This window comes from Nelumbo lutea, chromosome 5 (assembly GCF_056320005.1).
Source record: "Nelumbo lutea isolate HS-2025 chromosome 5, American lotus-T2T, whole genome shotgun sequence".
NCBI lineage: Eukaryota > Viridiplantae > Streptophyta > Magnoliopsida > Proteales > Nelumbonaceae > Nelumbo > Nelumbo lutea.
This window is the reverse complement of record NC_142688.1, coordinates 4,895,257-4,922,876: the sequence shown is the minus strand read 5'-3', so window position 1 is coordinate 4,922,876 and position 27,620 is coordinate 4,895,257. Positions and strand designations below refer to the sequence as shown.

Here is a 27,620-nt window from a genome sequence, read left to right as displayed (position 1 = left end):
TCTAGGAATTGAAGTTGCTCGATCAAGGAAATGTATATTTCTGTCTCAACGGAAATACACCTTAGATTTACTCTCTGAAGTGGACAGTTAGAGTGCAAGCCGGTAGACACACCAATTATTCAAAACCAAAAACTTGGAGAATACCCAAACCAAGTACCTACAAATAAGGAGAGATATCAAAGGCTGGTAGGTAAACTTATTTACCTCTCACATACTCGTCCAGACATCGCTTACGCTATCAGTGTAGTAAGCCAGTTCATGCATTACCCAAGCGAAGATCACATGAATGCTGTCATGCGAATTCTTCGATACTTGAAGTCCTCTCCTGGAAAATGACTTATGTTCTCAAAAAATAATCATCTAAATATAGAAGGCTATACAGATGCATATTGGGCTAGAAATATCTCGGATAGAAAATCCACCTCGGGGTACTTTACATTTGTTGGTGGGAATCTGGTCACGTGGAGGAGTAAAAAACAAAAGGTGGTGGCCCTATCAAGTGCTGAAGCTGAGTTTCGGGGAATGGCTAAAGGGCTTTGCGAGCTACTCTGGCTTAGAAGATTAATGACTGAAATTGGTTTCCCCCCAACCTCTGAGATGGACCTATACTGTGATAACAAGGCTGCCATAGACATCTCTCAGAATCCCGTCCAACATGATCGAACAAAGCATGTGGAGGTGGACCGGCATTTCATCAAACAAAATATGAAGATAAAATCATTTGATTTCCCTTTGTCAAGTCTGAAGACCAACTGGCAGATATACTTACAAAAGTTGTATCCAATAAAAACTTCTACAGCTCACTTGGCAAGTTGGGCATCCAAGATTTGTACGCACCAACGTGAGGGGGAGTATTGGCGTGAGCTAGGAGAATATCCCGTAATTCAGGGGATAATTCTTATCATAATAGTTTGTGTGTAACTAAGAGAGGTGGAACAAGGACTAGGAGAAGTGGAACAAGGCCAGCACATATAAACTCATTCTTTGCAAAGAAAAAAAATAACGAGAAAAAGAAAGGACGAAATCTTTCCTTCTACTCGAGTTTTCAACTCCAACAAATGCTAACCCTACTCTTTTGAGTAGAATTAGAGATCTACTCCCAAGGTTGCATGGTGGTGTCACCAAAACACCCCATGTGGAAAAGCATAATCATCCTTGACATGAACATGTGTGAAAGGAATAGTTAGAGTATATCTTTAACTTTGGGACTGTATGTGAGTTATTAGCATTGCTCTTAATTTAGAAGCTCCAATGATCAAATGCCTAGTATTTGATGTCATTGTCATTTTTCTTGGCTATATATGCCTTCTATTGGTCATGTTGCACCACTTAAATTTCGATAGATCTCCCTTATAGTAGAAATGAGACATTGTGTATAAAGTTTGGCCACTATTAGAAGTAAAACTGTATATTGCCACTAATTGATGGGCAAGCTTCAAATTTTTCAGATAGGGACAAGGAACTAAGGCTGTGTTTGGTTTGAAGGAAAATGCAGGGAAATGAAGGGAAAAGTAGGGAAACCTTTACAAACCTTGTATAGGTTCCCCTGTCTTTCCCTACCTTTTCCTTCAAACCAAACATAGCCGAAAGAAAAACATTTTAGAAAATAATATCTAATGTGGTTTATTCTATTACTTTAATGAATTACAAAGTAAAAGATGGATTCAGTGGAATCTGCAATGAGTATAAGGTGAAAAATACTCCCTCATGAAATTGGTGTTTCAAAATAGAACATTTATACTTTTACATCATGACTGAGCTTTCAATACTTCATCCCTCACCAACACCAAGAGACTTGCCAGCTAAAAGAGGTTCCTGCAGATCAATTTTGCAGCTCATGGTGGATTCATTCCTTGATCTTTCATCTGCTTTCATATCTGTTAAATCTCTGGCTTAGCTTTGCCCCCTAGTACAGCATATAAACCACTAATAACAACTACAGCACATGCCAAACTGATTAAATATATAAAATAGTACATCAGAGTAATATTACCAATTTCCAAAAAAAAAAAAAAAAAGGAAGACAAACACAGAACAACTAAATCATATGGAGCACTGGGATTTAAGATAATACCTTCCAATAAAAAAGATCCTCATGAAGAAATAAAAAGGCCAAAATGGTGACAATCACGGTGGATGGAGGGGGGGGGGGTGAAGATTGCAACAAATAGCGGTCCTCGTTTTGAGATGCACCAAAATAGGAGAAAAATTGATAATCCAGATCCCACAATCCCCTGCATTTTTCCCATTGTCTACCATTAAAACTGGAGATATTATGATAACTACTTCAACCTCTAAAATAGAACATAATATAAACACTATTCTATGTATATGACGCACTGAAGTTCAAAACTTGATTTAATGGTCCAAGATGTTGGGTCTGGTTCTAGAAATAATGCCAGAGCAGCTGATTATAAGGTTGCCATGAAACACATCAAAGCAGACAAAGAGGGGTTTTCAGGACATAACTTGGACACAGGGACCTTTTTGCCAGTATACAAGTTGGATAAGAACATTGACAATCTTAAGAGTTAAACATCAAGCAACTTCAAATGGGTGGATACCTGCAAAATCATCCATAATGACTGGCAACAATCGCTTGCAAGGAGGAGGAGACAACCCAATAAAAACATAGAATTTTGTGTATGAAAATTCAAGTTTGGAATTTTGGGATCCCTTAGAACTAAGATGAAAATGGCTCCACGAACATAACAAGTGGTTCCAAGAACTTTAGCCATGTTTTTCTTGCTTCCAATGTCTATTTTCTCCCATCTGATGAAAACAAAAGAAATATATGGTGTTAGTTTCCTGGGATTTGATTCATATATTGTAGATTTAATAGGTTCAAGTCCTGTAATTTGGTGCTTTGGCTTTCATTTCTCTATGAAATTTTGAGCTGATTGACTCTATTGATGAAGCTGATGACCCAGTAGTCAAGATGGTTACTCAGCGTCCTTCTGAAAATGGATGCATGGAATCAAATCCATGGAACCACAGGCTCTTGGTGGTATGGTCGGTGGACCTCAGAGGCTCTCGCCATCAGAACAGAGCCTTAATTTTTAAAAACTGGACTGGATGATCAAGCCAGTTTGTAGCCAATTTGGGTTGATTATATAGAGCTAGTTAAGTGAGTTTGAATGGTTTGTATTTGCATGTATAGAATCAATTATAAGTGGACAGGTTCAGATTCATCCTACAAGTATAGTAAAATGGTTTTCTAATTGTTTTATAGAGTTTTTTTTTTATTAAATTCTTTCATAGAGTTTTTTAAAGACAAACTATCATATTTCAGGAACATTAAGAGATGATTTCGCCAATTCCAGCAACCATCCACCAGATAGAGGATCCTCCATTAGAATGTTCAAACCAATCTTGGTAAACCAAGCATACCGTCCATTCTTGGCCAATGTATGGTACCGTAGAACAGGGAGATTTTACATTATAGGAGATATTGTCTTTACTAAGGTTGGTTCTTATGGCTTGAACTAGCTTTATTTCCCTAGCTTGTTGTTGTGTATGTATGACCTAGAATTTTTTTGAATGAGCAAACCCACTTACTAATCTTTAACTATGTGAATTGCATAGGTTGTGGTTCATTGATGATAGTGTATGAAGCACAAAGGCTTACCCAATGGAGACTGTAATTATAAATGTAATCGTAGGGGTTAGGTTGCTCATTGCAGCTACAATGGAAGAAGATGAAACATGAATGCCCTCAAAATATAAATTCACAGTGATGGTTATCCTGCAAAGAACCCGGCAATTTTAAGCACTTATTAATTAACATGACCTGTAAATGCTTGACCTGCTGGCCATGAAATGAAGAAGAACGGATAAATTAATTGCCACAGAAGAATTAAGGCACAAAAAGGAGCTTTGTTACATATAAAACCAGAGTGTTGTCTGTTACCTGAGAAATGACAGTAGAAAAATCATGCACAAGTTCTTTACTCCTAATGCCTGCCTACATGAGCTTCTCCTGTGAATATGAGCCTTGGTTGAATTCCTACTACAAATATAGAGAGAGAGAGAGAGAGAGAGAGATGTGATGCTGCTGTAGTGCTGTTCCTCCTAGCAAAACAAGCAACAGGTCCCATGACTTGAGTAGCAACAGTCAATTTGTAAACCACAACCACCTTGGTAGTGGTGGCAATTGGGCGGGTTGGGTTGGGTTTGGTTTGGGTTGAATTTCAATCCAACCCATTAATGACCCAGTTATATAAAATTAAATGGGTTGGGTTCAACCCAAACCCGCTTTAATGCAACCCAACCCGCCCAAACCCATTAATATTATATTTATATACTTAAAACAAAAAACTAACTCCTTTTTAACAAATAAGTTAGTTGTAGCTTAGTGGTAATAGTAGTTGCTATTTACACAAGTGGTGAAGGTTCAAATTACATTAAGTGCATGTTATTTTTATACAAGCAGCAAAGCCATTTAACTATGTTTGGGTTTCGGATTTGACAAACCACATAGGTTCAAATCAGTCAAGCCAACTTGAACTATTAATTGGATTGTCTTTGAGGTAATCACATCAAGTTCAAGAGTGGTCGAACCATTTAGATCCGGATCATCCTAGTCAGACTAGACCTGCCCGAACCAGTTCAGTCTGGTCGGACAAAACCGATCGGATCGGTACCGGTTCAGTTTAGTCGGGCCAGACCCCGACCAGGTCAGTTCAATCCGGTCAGACCAGACCAGACCGGTTCAGCCAATTGTGGATTGACTTGGGTCGGCTCATATCAGGTTTGTGCATGGGTTTGGGGCCGAACCGATTAGCCCGAAGCGGGTCAAAAGAAGTAAATCAGGCCAGGTCGGGTTGTACGAATATGAACCAAACTGGATGACCCAAACCGGGCAAAGCAAGCGGTACCGAGCCATCCCGTCCGAGGTCTATTTCGGTTTTGAGTCAATCCAAATTAGTATATGTTGGATCGGGTTAAACCGCGTTGAATTGATCCGGACTTGGGTCAATTTGATTTGGATTTATGTTGGGTGAAGTGTGTTGATTCAAGGCAAAACTAAATTTAGTCAATAATTAATAGAAAATTAATGCATTAATTATAAATTATTTAATTCAAATGAAGAAAATAAAAAAGGCTAAAGAATTAATACTAATGTTTGTAATGGTTAACCCAACGGTTATCCACAACCCAACCCATTTAAATGGGCGGGTTGGGTGACAAGTTGATCACACAACCCGCCAAGTAAATGGATGGGTTGGGTGAAAATTGCCACCCCTACACCTTGGGACTCATTCTTGATTTCATTCCCAAGGGAGGGGCAGGGAATGAGGTGCCCTACTAGAATGACAATCCCCCATTTGAGGGAATGGCCATTCCCTGCCCCTCCCTTCGGAATGAAATCTCATTCCTGTTGATTTTAATTCCCATTCTTATTCCTGTCTGAACCAAACAGACTATGGGAATGGACCTTTCTGATTCCGATTCCGATTCCGACTACCAACCAAATGGACCCTTAATTATGTATCGATATCAATGCATTTTATTAAACATAGTACAAAAGAGGTTGCCGGATTTTTTTTTTGAATTATGATTTTTGTTGATATATTTGTTGTTCTCATTAAAAAAACAAGACACGTCATGTTTTCAAACACCCCCAATGTTGCATTGCTAGTCTCACTACGGATGCTACCCATAAATTGTTACTAAGGCTGCGTTTGGAATCACTCTAAAACGTCATTGGTGTAAAAGTACACCGATGACATTTTATATTGAACCATGAAAGTGACAGTTGTTTTTTTGAAAAAGAAAAGTGTAAAGTTTTACATCAATAAAATCAATGTAAAACTTTACATTTTATAGGTTTTACATCGATTATCAACGTAAAATTCCACTCCATTCAAACATACACAAAACTAAACCAATGTGGAGTTTTACGTCAATCATGATTACACTCTCCTTCTAAATGCGGACAAAATCAAACTAGTGTAAATTTTTACACTGTTCTTGATTTACACCAATTCCAAACGCAACCTACATCTCTACCCACAAAACACCACCGCCAAATATTGGAAATTCTCCTTGTGAATAAAAAGGAAGATATTTTCAATGTGTAACTGTAATGTACTATGGATAAGGATGTGGGGACAACGAGCCCTTACTAGCCTCACCCGTGTGTCATGTGTATATATAGTTTTATGGCTTTTTTTATTGTTGGGACAATGGAACTAAGCCTAGGATTGAATTCGACTTCAGTCAATGCAAAGCCCGTTCAAACAACCTTTAGGGGTGGCCACGAGCCGAGTTGTTCACAAGTTGTTTGAGCTCGACTCATGAAAAGTTTGGCTAAGCTTGATCTAAACCGAGCCAAGCTCAAGCTTAGTATAGCTCGGCTCGTAAGGCTCATGAGCCTAGTCAAGTACATATACATAAGGTGTCACCTCGGTTTCGGCTACTGAAGGAGACCTTGGCTACTAAGGGAGACCTTGGTTCGACACCTTGGCAACTAGGGAGACCTCAACTCAGTATCTCAGCAACTAAGGTAGACCTTGACTCAGCACCTCATCAGTTGAGGGAGACCTCGGCCTGGCAGCTCGGCTCAACACCTCGACTGCTAAGGAGACCTGCAATTAGAGGCAGTTGAGCTCGAGCTCAATCACTAGTTCAAATTGAGCTCGAACTCAAGTCACTAGTTTGAATCGAGCTCGAGCCTGGTAATTTATGATCGAGCTGAGCTCGAATATCCAAATATTCGGCTCGGCTTGGCTTGAATCCACCCCTAGCAACCTTTTATCGCATTGCATTGGGAATATCTCCCCATGAAGTAAAATACATAGCCATAAGTACTTAGATATTCCCGATGTAAGGCTAGAAAGGTTGTTCGAGCAGTGTTATTATAAGGGAAAATTCCCAATCAGTACCTTGTACTTTGGCTTGAGTGACAATTTGGTCCCCGAACTTTAAAATGTGACAATCTAGTATTTAAACTTTCAAAATGTGACAATCCAGTACCTATCGTTAACCAGTTTGTTAATCAGCCGTTAAGTGACATTTAAAAAGTCAAAAATACCCTTCAAATGCCATCTAATTCTCTTTATCAACCATCCAAACGTAGACAAAAAATTGACTAGCCCCAAATCCTAGCCTCTTCTATTCAAAAAAGTTGGTGTCTGTTTAGAAGAATCTAGAATTTAGGACTATTCATTTTATTGTCAAATGTTTGGATGGTTGATAAAGAGAATTAAATGGCATTCTTAGGGCATTTTTGACTTTTCAAAAGTCACTTAACAGTTGATTAGCAGATTAGTTAACAACAAGTACTGGATTGTCACAATTAGAAAGTTAGGGTACTAGATTGTCACATTTTGAAAATTTGGGTACAAAATTGTTGCATTTTAAAGTTCGGGGACCAAATTGTCACTCGAGTCAAAGTACAGGGAACTGATCGGGAATTTCTCTTATTATAACTTATAAATGTAAAGCCCGGCTACGCACAATCCATCATTACATGTATGTAGACATGGATGGGCAATTAAAAAGTCCAATAGGGGACAAGTGAGTGGTGGCTAGTTATTACTATTTTTTGGGGATAAATAGACTGCACTCCACCTTAGAAAATCTGAAATTACAGCCCCCTCCTAGTCTATTAGTAGCCTCCTATAAACCACATCCTGTAGATTTGACATCGATCCACACAAAGTCTAGATATGTGGATTGGAATATGCTATTACCACTTAACTCTATGAGTTGTTAACGTATTGTATTAATACAAAAAAAAAAAAAGTATGGGAAATGTCTTAAAGTACCCCAAAATTTTAAGAAATTGATTTACTCTATTCCTAATATTAAGAAATTGTCTTAGAGTTGTATAAAGTATAAATATATATACAATATAAATACATAAAAAAATAATATAAAATGCAAGATTTAATACTCCTATGTTATGTAAATCTTCAAAACAATGGCTGACTCTCTATTTTAAAGCTATAAAAATCCACCCAACAATACCTCTCTATCTTAACCTAGCTTAAAACAAAAGAGAAGCGCATTACAACTTAAAAAAAAAAAAAATTGCAGGCAAAATAAATACAGCTCTTTAACCAAAACAAACGGTTCATCATTCAACTTTGCATCTTCACAAAGCAACCTTGAAACTTCAATCATTCTGACTTTTTGAAAACATAAAAGAAAGAGTCGGACTATTTTTTCCCATCTCCTAAAAAAGAACTAAAACTAAATAACTAATTCAAAGCAAAAATTCTCTATTTAGAATTTTCTAATTGAGACAAACTATGTCTTGTGCATTCTAATTCAAACGTTTGTTTTTTTCATTTTTCAAATCAAATTCTTCCAAACCTGAGGACTCATCAACCTTTATTTGATATGCGGAAACATCCAACTGGCTGAATCTCTCGTTTGCCAAATTTGGAATGATAACGTCTTCCTATTGAATGCTATCATCATAGGGTTGAGTTATACATCAATAGGCACTACTGGCAATATACCTCTTCTTTTATGAGAAATGGAACGAAGGTTTTAAATCAGTTTTATCTTTTCTTTTTTTTTTTAGATTGAGGTTTGTTTTGAAAATTTGAAAAATAATAGAGGGCAAAACTGACCATATAAGGGAGGATTTAATTAAAAAACTTAAGGTTACCGCAAGATCATTTCCAAAAAGGTAGGGGTATTGTAAGTGAATTTACCAAGTTTCAGGGGTAACTTAAAGATATGCCCAAACAAAAAACAATCAGATCATCCATCCCCTACTTATTGTGCAAGGAAGCATCGAAGCAGAAGTTCAATAAAATTACAGAGAGACTAGAACTCCAAGGTCCGTCTCGATTCGTCGCTGTTGCTCCTCTAACCTTCCACCATGGTGCTCGAGGTCAGTAATTTAAGCTTTTTTATCTATAACAATGGGATAAGATTTTTTCTTCATTTTTTTATGGATTAGGGTTTAATCTGATCGAAACTGTTGTTCGACAGGCTACTATGATCTGTATCGATAATTCGGAATGGATGCGAAACGGTGATTACACACCCACTCGGTTTCAAGCGCAAGCAGATGCTGTTAATCTCATATGCGGAGCTAAAACACAGGTAATTAGCAGCTGTCTATTTTCTCGTCACAATTCCTTGAAAATTGTCTTTCCAGTGGAGGGGATTTATGATTTGGTTTAATTCACTTGATGCTTCTATTTATTTAACTATTTTATTGTTGAATGGACTCTTGGAATTGCTTTCGTCTTTCGTTTGTTTATAGTTTCGGTTAAATTTGTTTTAGGGCTTGTTTCTAATGCGAATGAGATATTTTTATCTGCAGTCAAATCCTGAGAATACTGTGGGAGTTCTAACAATGGCTGGCAAAGGAGTTCGTGTTTTGGTCACACCGACCAGTGATCTCGGCAAGATATTGGCTTGCATGCACGGTACCTTGCCTCATTTTATATTTTCTTTCCGCCTTTACTTTGATCCTCAGATGGATTGATTGTAAGTTTTCATGTTCTTTTTTATTCGGATTGATAGTTTGATCCTCATGTAGACTTATGTTCAGTATTGTGAACTTCCAATAGATTGCACTCGTGCGATAAGATTGATACTTGCAATTTTCGTTCCTAGTTGGATTTCTGAGTTTTATGGACAAATTTGGTTTAGGAAATTGATATTCTAGAGTTTGAGTGTAGCTGACCATTCCTTTTATTAGCTCAAAGGATTGCCAGCTACTTGCTTTTGGTATGGACTCCGATTTCATAATTCGTGACTTTGCTAATTTTGCCTAGTGTCATATGCACTTGGTTTCGTTGTAGGATGGAAGCACCATCTCTTTTTTTATATGCTTTTTTGCGATGCAATAATCTCAGGATGGCACTATACATTGTTTGAGTTGCAGATTATGCAGGAGAATGTAGGAGTCAATTAGTTTGTGGTTCTGTGGGACTGTAGATTAAAGGTCTCTTGGCAATAAAAATTAACACTGAAAATCATAAGTAGATATAGATTACATGATAGGATCTCGTGACTTGCTTGGATAGTATGTCTTTTATCTTTACTATTAATTTTCCATCTTGTTTTTGCAAACATGTACCACTTGAAAAATCTTCAATGACTGGATAGTTTATAGATTTATGGATCTTGATAGTTAACCAGGTTCTGTTTGTGGCCCTTTGAAAGGACCTTTAGTGCCTATCATTCTAAGTCATTGTGCATAATCAATCTTTTAATGCAAATAATAAGTACTCTTGGTTGCACTGAAATAAGAGTCCAGAGCTCAATAATTTAGCCCCAAATATCTACAACCAAAATTCTTAGTGGAGCTATTGAATATGAAAACGGATGAAAATTTGATCCTTTCTGCAATATCCATATTCTTTATGGTGACTTCTGATGAGAACCCTTGATCAAGAAATATATTTCTACTTCTGGATGTCCATTCCACTTGAACATAGCTGCATTTTATTGCAAAGAAACTCCTTAATGATAAAGTTGATAATCTCATCTAGATAATTTATGGTTGAGAATGAGGTATATTCTTCCTTAAGGATATGTATGAGGGTGCAATAGCAAATGTTAAAACACCAGTCAGAGAAACATTAGAATTTACAGTTGAGATGGGTCTTCACCAAAGTTTAGCACTTAGTCTTGTTTATTTGAATTGGTCATGGATGAATTGAATAAACACATGGAGGTCCCACCAATCCCATATAAGTTGGGACAAGGCATGGATGATGATGATGATGATGATGATGATTCAGGAGGAGGTTCCATGGTGATTGTTATTTGCTGATGACATGGTACTAATTGATTTAACTAACTAAGGATTAAATACGAAATTATATTTATGGACAAATATCTTAGATACAAGAGGTTTTAAAATAAGTAGGACTAAAATAGAATGTGCAGTGCTGTGTAATGTCCCCCTTTATTATCTTGGTTCAATAATCCATAACAAGGGAGAAATTGATGGAGGTGGGCAAAATGGAGGGGAGTATCCAGAGTCATATGTGATAGGTGCTTATCACCTGAGCTAAAAGGCAAGTTTTTAAGAGATAGTTGTAAGGCCAACAATGTTGTATGGAAAATAGTGTTACACAGTCAAGAAACAATGTGTCAGAAAAATGTATTTGCCAGAGATGTGAATGTTGAGATGGATGAGTGGGGAAATGAACATTCAAAGGAAACTAGGACTAGCTTCATTTGGTGATAATATGAGGCAAAGTTGATTAAGATGGTCTGATTACGTGTAGAGGGAGCCACATAGCACCCACAAGAAGTGATCTATTACAGGTTGAAGGGTCTAGTAGAGCTAGACGATGACAAAAAAGGACATGGATTGAAGCAGTAAGAAATGATTTTGAGGGATCATTATTTGACATCGGATATGGCTTTGAACAGAATGGAGTGGTGAAGCAAGTTTCATGTAATTGACCCATATAGCTGGGATGAGGCTTAGATTATGATGATGATGAGGTGTGTGCCTAACCAAGTTGAGGTGGTGAGGTGCATGTATAGGCCTCAGATGAAACAGACAAGGTGGTTGAGGCTGTGTTTTGGCTTTGCCTTGCCTTGGGCATATGCCTCAACCATGTCATATTCTACTCTAGGGAATGGGAAGTCCTTTCATTGTTTTGATTTTTTATCACTTGGAAGCCCCTCAACATATATTGATTGGTGATGCCGTGATGCAAAATAAAATAAGTCATTTCAAGCAAGGTTTTAAAAACTGACCTGAAAACCAAACCGTTGTGGCCACCGGTTTTCAGGTCAACGGTTTGGCTGTCCGGGTCAAACGGTTCAGGCAGTTTGAGTATATTGAAATATTAGGGTTCATTACACTTACTCTTTTATAAGAAAAAAGGGACATGTGATTGTCAGCTGAGAAAGGAAGAAAGAAAAGTAGGAAGGAAAGAAAGAAAAAGAGGAAAGGAGAGAAAGAAAAGGAAAGAAGGAAAAGTAGGAAGGAGGGAAGGAGGAGAAGGGGGGGAGGAAGGGGAAGAACATCCGGCGTTCACCGGCGATGGCGATGGCAACGTGGTGGCAATCATTCGGATCTCTCTGAGATCATCTCAGAACTGAGATCTGAGATCAGATCTGTTTCTCCGATCCGAGATCTAAGAACTGAGATATCCGATCTCTGTTCTCCAATCTCTTTCTCGTGGTCTGATCTGTTCTCCAATCTCTCTCTTTCTCTCTCTCTCTGCAATATTGTCTCAGTCTCTCACCGTGAACCGCTGCAATATTGTCTTGGTCTCTCTGCAGTATTGTTTCAATCTCCTTGCACCTTATTAAAACGTGAACCACTGTCTTGGTCGAACGGGTCGACGGTTTGACCACCAGGTCAGCAGTTTTCTGACCAAGTCAACGGTTTCTAGCCCAGAAACGGGTTAAGGGTGAAAGGGAACCAGTTGCCTGGACAGTTTCCAGGCCGAACGGTCTGACTGTCTGGGTCAACAATGGCTCAGAAACACTGATTTCAAGTAAGTTATGATAAACATTGTTGATGTGTATTACCATTTTTTGTATCTTTACTAGATTAACTTTTTAGCGAAATTTCATCTGGTTTTTATCAGCAAAAGGTTTAAGGAAACTTCCTCTTCTTAAGCGTTTCTTTCTTTTGTTTTTTTTGGTAATTGAAATGCCATTGACCTGAATATAAACACAACCACAACCCGATAGAAAGCACAAGAAAACATCAAAACATAATAAAACTAAAGAGAAACACAGAAAAGAGATATAAAACTACTGATAAAGTTTCAAACTGAGGTGAGAAGCAGGCACACTGTTTCTATCTCTTTGCAACACATCAGTCAGCCAAACTGGGGGATGGGTCTTAAGCCATTCTACTTGGGTTTTGAAACCCATCTTTGGGCATTCCTACATTTGGATTTGGACAAAACTGTCACAAGTTCTTTACAGCCACTTTCCAAGGTTATATTCCCTGCTTTGGTTCTCCTGCTCAAAATCACTCACTCCCCTGATTGTCGTAGCCTTCACCACTTGAGAGTTATGCGCTCGACTTACTCCTGTTCTTGCCAAAATGAACTTGCCCTAACTTGACCTAGTTACAACTCCAAAATCAGCTTCATCATTCCTTTTGTATCTACTATGTATATTTACCTTCACCAAGTTATGTGCTTGGTTATGGTCCTAGAAGGAATCTACCTGTATTGACCCACTTAAATATGATTTTACACCAGAAGCTGAACAACTACATGGCTTCAGTATGAGCCATCTACCTTCACCAAGTATCCCTATGTTGTGACTTTCGATATATTTCTACAGACCAACTTGCAATCTACTTGACTTAGTGTAAGTCAACTACCATTTAGATCTTATTCTTCTTTTGATTAGAATCTAGTTGACTTCGTTGCCTTGGATGTATGAATGTATAATGTTGTATATGAAGGTTGTTCAATTTTTATACATCTTCAAATCCTGCACCTCTTTCTTTTTTGAAATTTTTATTGCATAATTTATAGAGTCATATATGTTAAGTTTGTAAACATAAATAATACCTAAGACTTAAAATCCAGACCCTATCTAACCTGAGCTGACCTCGGTTCGGGTTGAAATTTGTATTCGGTTGAATTTATTTGTGTGTTCAACACTTTGGGTTAGGTAGGGTCTGGCTACTCACAAGCAAGGATCAAAATATCGTCGATATGTGCTGATACCAAAAGTTCAGTATGGGTGTGTATCGATAGACCAATACTTGTTTTTTTTAACAGCTTGAGAGGGTTGCCTTCCATTATCCCAAACTTTCAAAAACCCCTAGTATTTTGGTTTATCCATGAGTCTCCATGAACTTGGATATGGATATGATATACCTGATTCTGTATACACATATTCTCAAGGAGTTGGGCTTGTTACATACTGTATACACTTGAAAAGAAACAGACAAGGTCTGGTTTAGGTTGGGTTGCATTCCTATATCTAAATCCTATCTGCATGCATTATCTAACTAGGTAGATGTAAAATTGAGCTGGTCAATTGGATTCAGTTGAGAGTTGAGACTGACACAAATTGCAGTATTGCACCCCTATTTTAACTACTTCATTTCATTCTGTTTCCAGTCCATATTTATTGGTATGCTAATTGTGGTGAGCATTTATAAAGAATTGAGCTTTCAAACTAACAATTAACATTCCATGAATTGACTGTTGTTTCCTTCTTTTTCCTATCAAATATGGTTACATGTTGAGATATGTTGCACGATGAATGCAGGGTTAGAAATAGGTGGTGAGATGAACTTGGCTGCAGGGATTCAGGTAGCTCAGCTAGCTCTTAAACATCGCCAAAACAAAAAGCAACAACAAAGAATTATTGTTTTCGCTGGAAGGTGGATATCTCGATGTTTATTTTTCATTGTCACCTTTGAGTTCTTAATTTTATTCTTATTATTATCTACCATGCTTTCAGTCCAGTCAAATATGACAAGAAGGTATTAGAAACAATTGGAAGAAAGTTAAAAAAGAACAGTGTAGCTCTTGATATTGTTGATTTTGGTGAGGGAGATGATGGAAAGCCAGAAAAACTGGAGGCCCTCCTTTCTGCTGTAAATAATAATGACAGCAGTCACATCATTCATGTTCCACCTGGTCCAAATGCTCTTTCCGATGTACTCATAAGGTTGGCATCCACTGTGTGTGTATGTGTGTTTTAATGGCACAGTTCACATCTTTGTGCATTTTGAGTGAAATGGCTTCCTTCTTTTCATTACAGCACTCCTGTATTCACTGGGGATGGGGAAGGGGGAAGTGGTTTTGCAGCTGCGGCAGCAGCAGCGGCTGCAGCAGGTGGGGTGTCAGGCTTTGATTTTGGTGTTGATCCCAATCTAGATCCTGAGCTAGCCCTTGCCCTTAGAGTTTCCATGGAAGAAGAAAGAGCAAGGCAAGAAGCTGCTGCTAAAAGGGCTGCAGAGGAAGCTGCCAGACAAGAAAAAGGAGGCGAACAGCCATCAAATTCACAAGATACAACCATGACTGAACACAAAACTATTACAGCTCCTGAAGCTGAGAATAAAAAGAATGATTTAACGGTTTGTCTTATCACAGCTTTTATATTTTACTGGGAATCATATATACCTTTTGGTGACCACATTGGACATGTATTGGAAACTTATTCACTCTCAAAAAATGCACTATTGTCTTTCTGTGTATACTTCTGGTCAGTGGTCAGTGGTCATGTTATCTGAAAACAGTTTTAGGCATTTAACCACAATGTCTAAATATATCTACTACATTAGATCAAAGGAACTATCCTTTGTGGATCATTAATAATTTAATTCACATCACCAGCTCGAAAGCTTCTAAGAAAGTAGGTATTGTCATTCAGTCATTGTTAGCAGAAGGTATTGGCTTGTAGAATGCAGTTTTTTTCCTTTTTTGAGTGCCTCTCCTTTGGTGCCATGTCACTTGATCTTGTATTCAATTGCTGCATGTCTCTTGTTATAAATTGGTCAAAATCCAAGTTCAGCATTGCAAAATGCGTCTACTAGATGAATGATCTCATAAAAAAAGAGTTGCAACTTCAATAGGTTCTCATTCGGTTTTGCAGATATTGGCTTTCTTACTTGGCAATTTATAATTGCTCTGCATGATATGTCACAAGCCCCTTTAACGTTTCTGCCTGTGAAATGGTTACAGGATGATGAGACTGCATTGCTAGAACAGGCCCTTGCAATGTCAATGGATGATCCTAGGACTAGTAACTCTATGGGTGACACAGATATGTCAGAGGCAACTACAGAGGACCAAGATTTGGCCTTTGGTGAGCTCTTATATTCTGTTGAGACGTTTTCCATATTTAGGTCTATTATTTGTTGAACTTCTATGTGCTTATTATTCATGGCGAATTACACATTTTTTTTTCAGTACTAATAATTCTGATTTCATCGTGGACCTATTATGTGATTATCTATTTCCTTTCATGCATTTGAAGCTTCAATTATAGGTTATTTGTCTCATGATTAGAAGAATTTTCTTGGTTTGATGGCCTTAAATTATTAGAACAGACTGAAGTGTAGGGCTGTCAATGGGTTGGGTCTGGGTTGGGACAGGTATCCCGGTTTTGAACCAATTATTAATTGGGACAAAATCATGGACCCAGAACCAATCTGATTAATAATCAGGATAATTGGGTCCATCTGACATATTCATTTATTTATTTAAATAATAACTTACAATTTGAATTTTAATAATATAGCCTTAATAAAAATGAAAGTAAATTAGTAAATTATTTATATGTTAATAAATCAAGTGTTAACTAATATTATCTTATACAATATCTATCAAATTTACCATTTCAGAGTTCAGACATTAAATATAATAAAAATTATAAGGAAACTAGGAAACCCTTAGATATAGGTATATATTTAATAAATTAATTGGTTCAGGTATGAATCGGTTTGGAACAAGCAAGAACTGGAGCCAACCCAATTATTAATTAGGACAAGATCATGGAAACAGAATCAGTTTAATCAGTTCAGTTCGTTCGGTTGGGCAGAACCGATCCATTGACAGCCCTACCGAAGTGTAGGCAGAACTCCCTATTTTTGTAGCTTTCTGATTTGTACCTGCATTTGCATTCATGTACATATGCTTCTCTATGCACCCTTTTTTTCACCTATTGTTGATACATGTGCTAGTGTCTTACATGTTTAATATCCTGTTTGTGCTTCCCTGTACATGTGCATTGCATATAGACTGGATATAATCTAACCTTTTGTGTGTGTGTGTGTGTGTGTGTGTGTGTGTGTGTGTGTGTGTGTGTGTGTGTGTGTGTGTGTGTGTTTCAGGCTACATTGGATAGCCATCCCCATCAAACAGTGGTATCCTAATTAAGATATACATTGGTGGTTATTTACACATTGGAAAGTAATGGCATTTAGAGAACATTTTATTTCAAGAATAACTAGGTTCTTGTTTATCAACAAAAAAAAAAAAAACTAGGTACCTCAAAGTATGAAATACATCTCTTGTATTTCTGGTGCTAGTCTCCAAATCTGAACCTTTGCAGTGTGAAGGGTTCCCTCATATGACGAAGGGAGGTGTGTGTCATATGAAATACATCACTATAACTAGGTTCTTGTTTATCAAAAAGAAAAAAAAAAAAAAACTAGGTACCTCGAAGTATGAATACATCTCTTGGATGACAGTTTGTGTTGTCCATTTCTTTTTTCCTTTTTTGAGATATAGTGATGAAAGTGCAATTTATTGCATTATTATTTTTGGTTGTGGGAAACTGGGAATCAGTTACTGCTTTGGCTGTTCACAGCAGGGACATGAAGGTGACAACTCATCTAACATCTCAGGATTGTTTCTCAACTTGGTTGTGTCGCATTCATGGAGATTTAAACATCAAGGAAGATTTTGCCATGTCACCCCTCACATGACCAAGTTGACTCACGTTTTTCTTTTTTCCTTTCCTTCATGTTCTGATCTGCTGCCCTTCTTTTGATTGCATATAGCCCTTCAGATGTCTGTGCAAGACAATCCAAAAGATTCAGCCTCCCAGACAGAGATGAACAAGGTCCTGGGGGACCAGTCTTTTGTGTCATCTATCCTTGCTTCGGTATGGATATGTTAAGTTGAACTTGTCAACCACATAAATGATTAGTTCTAGTTTGCTTTACAAGTTTCCTGATATATTATTTCTCTCACAGCTTCCAGGAGTTGACCCAAATGACCCTTCTGTAAAAGATTTGCTTGCGTCTTTGCAAGGCCAATCAGAGGTAAGTTCATGAGACCTTTGCCATGTAGAATCTGAGCTATGTGATACATACTATTTAGATTTTATATTCATGAGTTGTAACAGAATGCACTACCCCTTTTTATGCCATTGCCCATCAGTTTATTTTTTTACTTTCTTCTCCTTCCCTTACTTTATGGTAGCCATATAACCATGAAATGTTTTCAATATTTTTGCCTCCAAAGTAATTATTAAAAAAATTATTTTCACCTCCTAAGTATTAGGAGTTTATTTGAAATATGCCTTCTTAATGGAGAACATTCTTAATAATGCATTTTCTATGATTTTTTTTATATGCTGCATTTACATTTTACATAATTATGTACCTATTAAGCCCCATTTGCTTTTCAGTAAGTTACTTACCCGGGTAAATGCAATTACTTGGGTAAGTTTTTCCTGGGAAACACTTACCCGGGTAAGTGCATTTACCCATGTTCTTATTTCCCAAGTAAATAAGGCAATGACCATTTCAGCCATAAAAATCCATTATTAAAAGGTGCATTTTTTGTCCCATTCAAGTATTGACAACTTTCCCCCAGGTGGGAAAGTTATTTATTCACCTAGGAGATCTGTATCACTTAAAATAAACTTTCCCTGGTCCCCACATAAATCTAAAAAAAGAGTGTGATTCTTGGTCAATGGGAACCAAAATCCTATTGACCAACTCCCCCCCCCCCCCTCAAAATCCAAAAAAAAAGAACGCCCCCTTAGGGAATTGTATGTAGTAACAAATAATAAAAGGTTAACAAAATCGCTTCTTTACTCAGTTTTGAAGGTCTGTTAGAACTGCTGAAATGTATGTTTTAGACTTAGATTTAGAAAGCAAGATTGGGAATGGATTTCATGTTATTTGTCATTAATTACAATCAGATCTACATCTTGTGTTCTATAAATAAAGTTACACAACAAACTAATCTTTCAAACTGGAAAAAAAAGGGCTCATCACCCAATGCTAGTTCCTACCATCCAGCTATCCATAAATAAATACATCTCTTCCTCTGACTATATTCAATTACTAGGCTGAGCAGAAGAACGACGATAAGCCACCAAATGAGGACAAGTGATGATTCTTGGAAACTGTTGCTGGTTTCTTAGGAGGTAAAGTTTAACTCATGATTATTTGATAATGATGTAATAGGGATCAGTATAGTTGATGCAGTGGGTTGGATCTCCTGATGATGTTTAATGCAATATTTAAGCATTCTTACAGTTTTTTTTTCCTGGTCCTTTTCTGCAGATAAGCTCATTGTTTTCATCTTTTTTAGTGTACGAAGAGGCGTGGGTTCCATCTACTGAATTCTCAAAAATCTATTCTTATTGTTCAGATGTTTCTTGTGGAAGAATTATGGAATTACAGAAAGTTGGATTAATGTTAATTTATTAGATAATGCCATCGTTAATGATTAGTAATTAGGTAATGCTATGAGGTTGAGAGGAAAGACAAACATTAAGGCTATGTTTGGTTTGAAGGAAAATGCAAGGAAATGAAGGGAAAGGTAAAGAAACCTTTACAAACCTTGTATAGGTTCCCGTCTTTTCCTTCCTTTCCCTACCTTTTCCTTCAAACCAAACATAGCCTAAGCGTATGATGTTCCAACTTTTGAAGTGGAGGGCATTATGTTTTGAAAAGACAAAAGTCATCCATTGACAGCCCCCGCACTAGCTTGTGTGGATTGCTCTGATCCTTGTGCATGTAGTCGAGGTGTAAAGATGGTCCGAGACGCTGAGCATTTACACCTTGGGCAGGCCACCCGTGTTGCGTCGTGGTAGTATAGTTGGGTACTTGTGAATTGTTTCGCCCATCATTGGTTCGGGTTGGCAATACTAGGCGCCAGTACTGCTAAATTCTAAAGACAGAAATTAGGTAAAGTGAGGTAGTTCATATCCAACATTACAGATCCATGTCCGAACCAGTGTCCAAACGTGCCTCATATTCAGGAAAGACCCCACCACCACAGATATCACCCCCAAGGGCACAATATCCAAATGAGGGTTAAGGGTTGTAAAAAATCAGCCTATAATCTAGTTCATTAACAGCTTTCTTGTCCCTGGGGCATCTGTGCAAGTCATTGGCTTCTCTCTAAAGCTAAGCTGGATTTTGAGTTTTCAATATCTCAGCGGCTCCAGGGTGCTGTGAAATAGGTGAGTGGTCTTCCAGTAGGCATTAGGGGCATGGGCATTGTCGACTCCATGTACAATTAATTTTATGATTTATATCCAATTTAATTATATACTATTGGATTTCGGATCCGGTTTTCTTCTTTCATTCCCTAAATGGCCAGTTACCTGTAAAAGAGTACGTGGTTTATCAGATGATTTCCAGGTGTGTCATGCTTGTAGGCATTTTAGGTTGTCTTCCGTTATGTATTATTCCTTTTTCAACTTGAAAGGGTAGGGGTCTGTTACCAACAAACTCTCCCAACACTTGTCCCAGCAAGCCACATCTGGGCCTGGGGAGATAGATGTTCCAGATGTGCGACTCCCATGGTTAGTTGGGTCCGTTTTGTTAGTGTTTGTTGATAACAGATCTGAACTCAACTTGAAAGTGTTTTGGGTTGTTGAAACACCCATTTATTCTTGAAATACAGGTGCCGCCGTCTATACTTGAATCCTGCTTCGTGGGAAATGTGTTTTTAGTGTTACACAGGTGAGCACCTTCAAATACCAGATCAAAGTTTTTATCCCAAAACAGTCTCCAAATAAAAATGAAAATTGACCATTGAACTCTGAATACCTATGTGGTGCTGTTGTAATACTGTTTCTACTCAAAACGATCATGATACTAAGAACACACCCCCCCCCCCCCCTCGTTGCAACTAAATGTTAGTGAAATGCAGATAGGGGTACAAAGTTGGGCACTCAATTTGAAGACTTTGCACCTTTCCGGCATCATATACAAATTGCACTGATATATAAACATCCAAGCAGTAGTAGTAATAAGAGGATTGTCTAATCTCTCCATTCCTCCTGTCTTCGTAAGTTCAATCTCGACCTACTGAAATTGCAATCATCTAATGGAATCTCCTACGTTGGTCCAGAATATTGTGCGTATGGCTGTTTGGAAGGAGTACAAATACAAATAAGTATAAAACCTTGTATTTTGTATTATTTTGCATGTATTTACATTATACATATTTGTATTTATATTCTTTCTGACTCTATGGCTTCATTTGGAAGGAATACAAATACAGTGTAAAACCTTGTATTTTGTATTATTTTATATCTATCTGTACTGTACATATCTGTATTTGTACTCTTTCCAAACTGAGCCTATGTGACCATGATTCCATATGGATCCCAATTGGTTATTCATTACCTAATTAATGACTTGCAGATCAGCTGTTGGATTGGAGATGCATGGGTGGAAGAATATGTGTATTTTCTATGCATAACATATTATAACATTCCCCAATCTACTGAAAAACACGGTTGAACTCTAGAAGGGTGAAAGTTGTTAAAAGTAGTGGTATTTCATTTCTGCCCGAGGGCTCCCACTTATCCTAAACCTCTCAAGTCATTTCACAAAGTCGGACTAGAGTCAAGCTCAACAAGGTCTTCTTTCCCCGTTGATTCTGCCAAGCCTGTTCCCTTGGTTGTGGTTTCGCTGGATAATAGACAGGGACAATGAGAATTTCGTTAATCCATTCATGCGCGTCACTAATTAGATGACGAGGCATTTGGCTACCTTAAGAGAGTCATAGTTACTCCCGCCGACAAATCATGGTTTTCAAAGCCAGATCGGACCAAAAAAACTGGGAACCGATTACCTCACCAGTTCCATTTTTCCCCAAAATCGTTGATTTTGGTCAACAAATCATTGAACCGGCCGGTTAACCATTTGAACCATTCAAACCGTTTTGACCATTTTTCAAAATTTTAAATTTTTTTTATTTTTTTATCAGAACGGGCCAATCATTCGACTTGATAACTGGACCCTTGACCGGTTCGATTGTCAGGTCAGTTTTAAAAACCATGCTACAAATTGGGATTTGCTCCTCACATCCACATCTCATGTGTATTGGGAACATCTACTATGAATAATAACATACAAGTACAGGAAATATTTTTCCTGATGTGAGATTGAAAGAGATGCTGTGAGGAGCAGATCCGGACTCGAATGCTGTTAGCAGTAGATGAATAGAATACCCATATGCGTCACCCTTGGGCTTTGGTGATTGGGTACTAATATTTCAAGATCAGCTTCAGTGCTCAAGACATTCAAAGTGCATTAGCACTTTGAATGACTGATAAAGCCAGTAGGGCTCACACGGTTTACTCACTAGAAAAGGTTTCAGGTCGGACCGGATTTACATCCGGACAATATTCCATCCACAGATGTACATTAGCACATGCATGCATACGCAGCTATGTACGCATGAACATGATTTTCAGTTTGGAGTTTGGAGTTTGGACCCTTTCGAAGACCGTAGACTTCACCGCCAACCACCAGCATTGAATTACTTACTTACAGGAGGAAGAAGTCATGAAGCGAAAGACCCATAGCACTAGCAAACAGCAGCCCGTCCTTGGCTCCATCAAAATAAAAATGAAAAAAAGAAAATTTATGGATGGAAGACTGGGAGAGTGGGGAATCAAGATTCTAAGAACAAACAACTGGTGGACACCAATATCCTGCTGCTGGGACTCTTCCATATGAGAGTTGGTGATAATGTGATGTGTCCCCTCACACACACAATCTTATAGATGTGGTCGTTGCAAGTGTATATGATATGCCTTTGTGGATACTCTATTCCTATTCCTTTGTGATTTATAGTCATCCTTCTCTCATTAAGATAAACAAATAAAATAAATAATAAGCTCAATAGTCCTTATCTCATCACCTTGATTTCTAGAAAAGATTTAGGGTTTTTAAAGGCTAAAGGGGGACCATGCTTCTTCAACATTATAAGATTTATGGAAATGAATGTATTTTAATTTGTAGGTTTGCGCCTTTAATTTGTCAACCACACGTTCATTGTGGATTGTACACACCACCCTCGAAGGCTTTAGGAAAAGCTCAATTGAGGCTTGACTTTGGTGTTTGGACAAAATCCAGATGGAGATGGGCATCGATTTCCTTCCTCCCGCCCACTGCAGTCTCCACAAGCTTTTGATGATGTGGGTTCGGGTCCATTTGGATTTTTGGAGTGGAGGACTGTCGGTCGTCCGGTAAACACTTAAATCTCTTGGGCTTCTCTCTCGCTTGTTTTTGCTTTTGGTCTCTTACTCTTTGTTTGTTTTCATCTACTCATGATCTGCTATGATGTACATGCATGTACCTCGTCTTTATCTTTCTTTCTTTCTATAAAGTTGTGATTTCCCTCTCCCCCACTTTACTTTTACGCCAAGGAAGTCAAGTCCTGGTGCGGCGAGGGGATGGAGGTAGGAGACTGGGATGTCTGTTTTTGTGGTTCCACAAGATTTGAAGAGGAGTCCACATTGCTGCACTAAAATAAATAAAAAATTGCATACACATCTACACACGCAGTAAATTCTAATAATACCCTCAGCCTTTGAAGATATTATTAATGATAAATTAGGTAACTTGTATTTTGGGGTAGTGACAGATAGCTATTCTAAACTTTTAATTGTAATATTTTGATATCCTAAATTCTCAAAAATAGACATTTGGATCTATTCCTTAGTATTTCGTTAGTTAAATATTATATAATGTCAAAAATATCTTTCTCGTATATTTTTAATATCATTCTATTGAGTAAAATCATCACCAAAGAATATTATCGTTGGAAATTTGAATCTATTATTTTCTGTCCATGTGAGAAATTATCGTGGGGAAATAGAATAGTAACAAAGTGTCTATTTTTGGAAATTCAGGATATTCAAGTATTACAGTTAAAAACTCAGATACCTAACTGTTACTACCCGAAAGTATTGGGTACCTATCTTTCATTTACCCTATTATTAATGTTGCCACTCACTCTCTACATCATCATCAAATTCTATCATAAGATTTCACCAAATTCTTCTCCACTAAGTCTGCGTTTGATTGAGGTAAAAAAATCCTAATATAAAAGTCATTATAAAGTCAGTGGTTGTGTTTAAAATTTGATGGAGCATTGAGGGTGTTTTTATATGAGAATTAATGTAAATATATATAAAAAATCAAGGTTTAAAATTTTGTCATACATACGGGTCAATACATATCGTATCTTAGGGTTTTTGGCACAGGGAATAATCCGAAATCAATTGTACCGTTCCTTTTCATCATCATGCTGAAGACGTATAGATACCGTATCTATGAGTTTCAGTCATATATCGGTCGATATGCTTTTATTATTTTACATTGAAAACAAATGAATGTAAATACAAACCGACGGTGAAATTTTGCATTTGAGAAACAACGCTTATTAAAGAATCTCAAATTTTGGTTTATTTTTTGTAAATACTTATTTTAGGTTGGATTACATTAAAAGCTTTTATCTTTCAAATAATCACTCTCAAACTCCGTCTAAAAAAAATTGATGATCATGCGATGCGATGAATCATCACCGTACATACCATCAAAGGGCCATTTGTCCATTAATCGTTCTTGGACCACATATGTTTGTTTGTATGTATGGCCAAGAGGTTAGAGAAAAAGGTGTGGCGACAGCCGACAGTCGAGGGAGGGATCAGATCAGGGAAAAGATGACGCGGCCCGGCCCGACCGGATTTGGAAGTTGGAACAGGTGTGACCCTGGACCTGGAGAGGGTGGGTCAGAATAGGAGAATGACCGACCTAGCTCGACGGTTCGGTTCGCACTCTGGAGTCTGGTCCACTTCTGTCTGCAGTTGGAACATAACATCAACGATCGATCATCTCTGCTGTCCATCAAGTGGGCCACCATCCCTCTTATCTATCAAAGGACTATCATGTGTAATGTGGCCATCCAAATTCGTGCTTCATATACAGGAGATCCTTTCTAAAAGGATCTGTAATTGAGATTAAAGTCAGTGGCATTTCAACAATCCTCATGCGTGTATGTATATATAATAATCTATACGCAACCACTCTTCTGTGGCAACAGAAGAGTTTCTCAGGGTGCGGTGCAGCGAAGCGCCGCAGACAATCCTCCTCCGGACTGCATCTACAATAATGGCGATGGCTTACAAGATGGTAATCCATAGCATTTTAATTCAAATTCTTGCTTTTTAATCATATCGACCGACTCACTTGTTCTCTTTCTAAGATTGATTGGATGGATGTGGATCGATTTCAATTTTCGAATTAATCAAGGACTATGTGTTTCTTAATTTGTTTCATGTCTATGATTCATGACGATCCGGTTTCTGGTGGTGTGTTGTAACATTCACGATAAGCAGGCGACGACCGGGATGTGGGTAACGGATGAGTGCAGGAACTCATTCATGGCATTGAAGTGGAAGAAGGTTCACCGGTACATCGTGTTCAAGATCGACGAGAGATCGAGACTGGTGACCGTCGACAAGGTTGGTGGGCCCGCCGAGAGCTACGACGATATGGCTGCATCCCTCCCCGATGACGATTGTCGATATGCCGTCTTTGACTTTGACTTCGTCACCGTTGATAACTGCCGGAAGAGCAAGATCTTTTTTATTGCATGGTTTGTCAATTAATTGTTATTGTTCCCTCTCTCTCTCCCTCTCTCTCTCTCTCAGTAATTATAAGATCCAGAACAGAAGACGGCTTTAGGATCTCTACTTTACACGGGGTCTTTGTATTCTGTAGAATGAAATTAAAGAAAATGTGGCTGATTCAATTTCAGGGCTCCGACGGCCTCAAGGATAAGAGAGAAAATGTTGTATGCAACCTCCAAGGACGGGCTGAGGAGAGTGCTTGATGGTGTTCACTACGAAGTTCAGGCCACGGATCCCACAGAAATGGGGATTGAAGTAATTAGAGACAGGGCCAATAGATAGAGATGCATGCATGCAGATTGCAGGTTGCTGGTTGCAGATTGCAGAAAGAGGAAGAAGGAGGAGGAGAAGGGCAGCTAATTAACCAATTTGTTCCTCTTCATTTTCATATTTAATAACTTAAATATTTATATCAATGATCAATCGCAGTGCTGGATGTCCTACTCTAACAGTTTTCCTTTCAGTTCCTTGAATTTTCTAATGTTTCCTTTTTTTTTTTTTCCTTTCTTCCTTTTAACACTGATGTGAGCTGATCCGCTGCTAACCTGTACAAATAAGATGTGTTGTAGCATGTTTAAGCAAGTAGTCAAAAAACACTTTCAAGCTTCTGCTCCTTTCCAATTACTTTCAAGCTTCTCCCAAGATTTCATTGCATTAATTAAGTAATTAACACAACAACGCCATCCCCTTCACCCATCAATAGCGCCAATCGCCTCGTAATCCCAAATCTATCTGTTTATGCTTCGTCCTACTCCTGTGATTGGTAGAGCTGTAATTTGGCTCGAGTTGGATTTAGAAATTTGTTAAAATTTTGATTAGGGCCCAATCGCCCAAGCCCAAATCCTAGCAAATCATTCAAATCTCTAAAGAGATTTCATGGTTCACGGTCAATTACACAGAGCTACCATGTACCTAGTGGATGTAACACTTAAGGCTGCATTTGGCATTTCTATATTTTAGGATTTCTCTTCTTTTTGCTGTTAAAATGCCCTTATGAATTTTTAACCACAAAAATAATCTAATGGGTTGGTTCCATTCGGTTTCATGGCAGATCCTGGAACCTAGGGGGTCAGTTTCAGGATTTTGGAACCAGATCCTATCCTATGAAAGTCGGTTCTGACTTTGGTGGTTTCAGAGTCTACCCATAAAATTTTTTCTTTCTTTACTCCCTACCAAAAAAAGTGTGTTATTTAAAAACTTGATTGCCAATAAATATAATATATAGTTTAAAACTTATGCCATTTTTATTGATTAAACTGAGTAACTTAATATATAGATTATCATTATGTGATTCAAAACTTATAATTTAATTTAAACTTTGTAAATATTATCTTTTACATTAATTATTATAAACATTCAAATATTAAAATGAAAACAAATGATCAAATAACTGAAGTAATTCAATGGTCAAGTGAGACCATGACCTTTCTCACCACCAATGCTTGGGTTCAAATATTCACATCCCCAAAAAGTATTTTAGGATTTATTTCAAGGCAAATCCAGTTCAAGGTAGGTTCCACCAATGTTGGTTCATTGGATAGGGTCAGTTTCAAAATTTTGGAATCAAACACTACCCTATAACAGATTGGGTAGGGTCGGTTCAATGTTGAGGTCGGTTCATTTGGTTCTAGGTAGAATCTACCCATTTGCTTACCCTTAATATATATATATATATATATATTAAATTACCCCTACTATTTAGCTAATTGACAAACTATACCCTTACTTTTTAACTATTGTCTTAAACCATCTCTTCTGTTTCCTACAATTGTCATCATTATTAAATCGTAACAGAAGGATGAAATATCCCTTTTGCCCTTGGTCTCTCTCTTTCTCATTTCTTTTCACAGCCTTCGATGTTATTGATAAATTCTCACATCAGCCCAACCAGAATCACGCGCTCTTCTAAAACCCTTCTCTTTTCCCTCTTCTCTACCGCAGCAAGGTGTTGAAGACTAGGTTTAAACCCACTGTACTTCAGCATATGCTTTTTCAATTCCCTCTCTCCTTTTTCAAATAAAAAGGAAGAAAACTTAGACATTAAAATACTAATTGCTCCAGTAATACAAAGCAGCATCGGCAATAATTTGAAGTAAACGTATTCTTTGCGATTCCCCCTCTGTTTTGTTGACCATTGTTACCATCTATGTCATCTACATCTACCTCATTCAAGGTTTTTACATCGTCTAGCTCGTATGTGCTGGGTATCTACATCCTGAATCTATTGATCAGAGAGGAAGAAAGAGAAAGGAAGAGGGGTTTCGGTGGGGGCATTTTCAGTTAAGGAAACC

The 27,620-nt window shown here is 37.8% G+C and overlaps 2 protein-coding genes and 1 pseudogene across 2 annotated transcripts; 2 read left to right on the top strand and 1 right to left on the bottom strand.

Annotated features, from left to right (window-relative positions):
* Positions 1-1,770: 1,770 nt before the first annotated feature.
* Positions 1,771-8,130, bottom strand: LOC148849963 (WAT1-related protein At4g30420-like; annotated as a pseudogene).
* Positions 8,131-8,304: 174 nt separating this feature from the next.
* On the top strand, positions 8,305-19,100 carry RPN10 (regulatory particle non-ATPase 10). The gene is made up of 11 exons (XM_088946154.1): positions 8,305-8,851; positions 8,953-9,066; positions 9,290-9,395; positions 14,188-14,302; positions 14,383-14,592; positions 14,686-15,001; positions 15,609-15,732; positions 17,432-17,535; positions 17,627-17,695; positions 18,732-18,810; positions 18,950-19,100. The coding sequence occupies exons 1-10, from the start codon at positions 8,840-8,842 to the stop codon at positions 18,774-18,776; spliced, it is 1,215 nt and encodes a 404-aa protein (XP_088802280.1). The 5' UTR covers positions 8,305-8,839; the 3' UTR covers positions 18,777-18,810; positions 18,950-19,100.
* Positions 19,101-22,755: 3,655 nt separating this feature from the next.
* LOC148849961 (actin-depolymerizing factor 5-like) lies at positions 22,756-25,953 on the top strand. Its single transcript, XM_088943443.1, has 3 exons — positions 22,756-24,829; positions 25,036-25,295; positions 25,458-25,953. The coding sequence occupies exons 1-3, from the start codon at positions 24,809-24,811 to the stop codon at positions 25,609-25,611; spliced, it is 435 nt and encodes a 144-aa protein (XP_088799569.1). The 5' UTR covers positions 22,756-24,808; the 3' UTR covers positions 25,612-25,953.
* The last annotated feature ends 1,667 nt before the right edge of the window (positions 25,954-27,620 follow it).

Excerpts from the sequence above, each read along its gene's own strand:
- RPN10 (XM_088946154.1), top strand. Across the intron at positions 14,593-14,685 it reads CTTTCCGATGTACTCATAAG|CACTCCTGTATTCACTGGGG; the intron begins GTTGGCATCCAC and ends TTTTCATTACAG. Across the intron at positions 17,536-17,626 it reads TGTCATCTATCCTTGCTTCG|CTTCCAGGAGTTGACCCAAA; the intron begins GTATGGATATGT and ends TTTCTCTCACAG.
- LOC148849961 (XM_088943443.1), top strand. The coding sequence starts at position 24,809 with ATGGCGATGGCTTACAAGATG. Across the intron at positions 24,830-25,035 it reads TGGCGATGGCTTACAAGATG|GCGACGACCGGGATGTGGGT; the intron begins GTAATCCATAGC and ends CACGATAAGCAG. Across the intron at positions 25,296-25,457 it reads AAGATCTTTTTTATTGCATG|GGCTCCGACGGCCTCAAGGA; the intron begins GTTTGTCAATTA and ends ATTCAATTTCAG.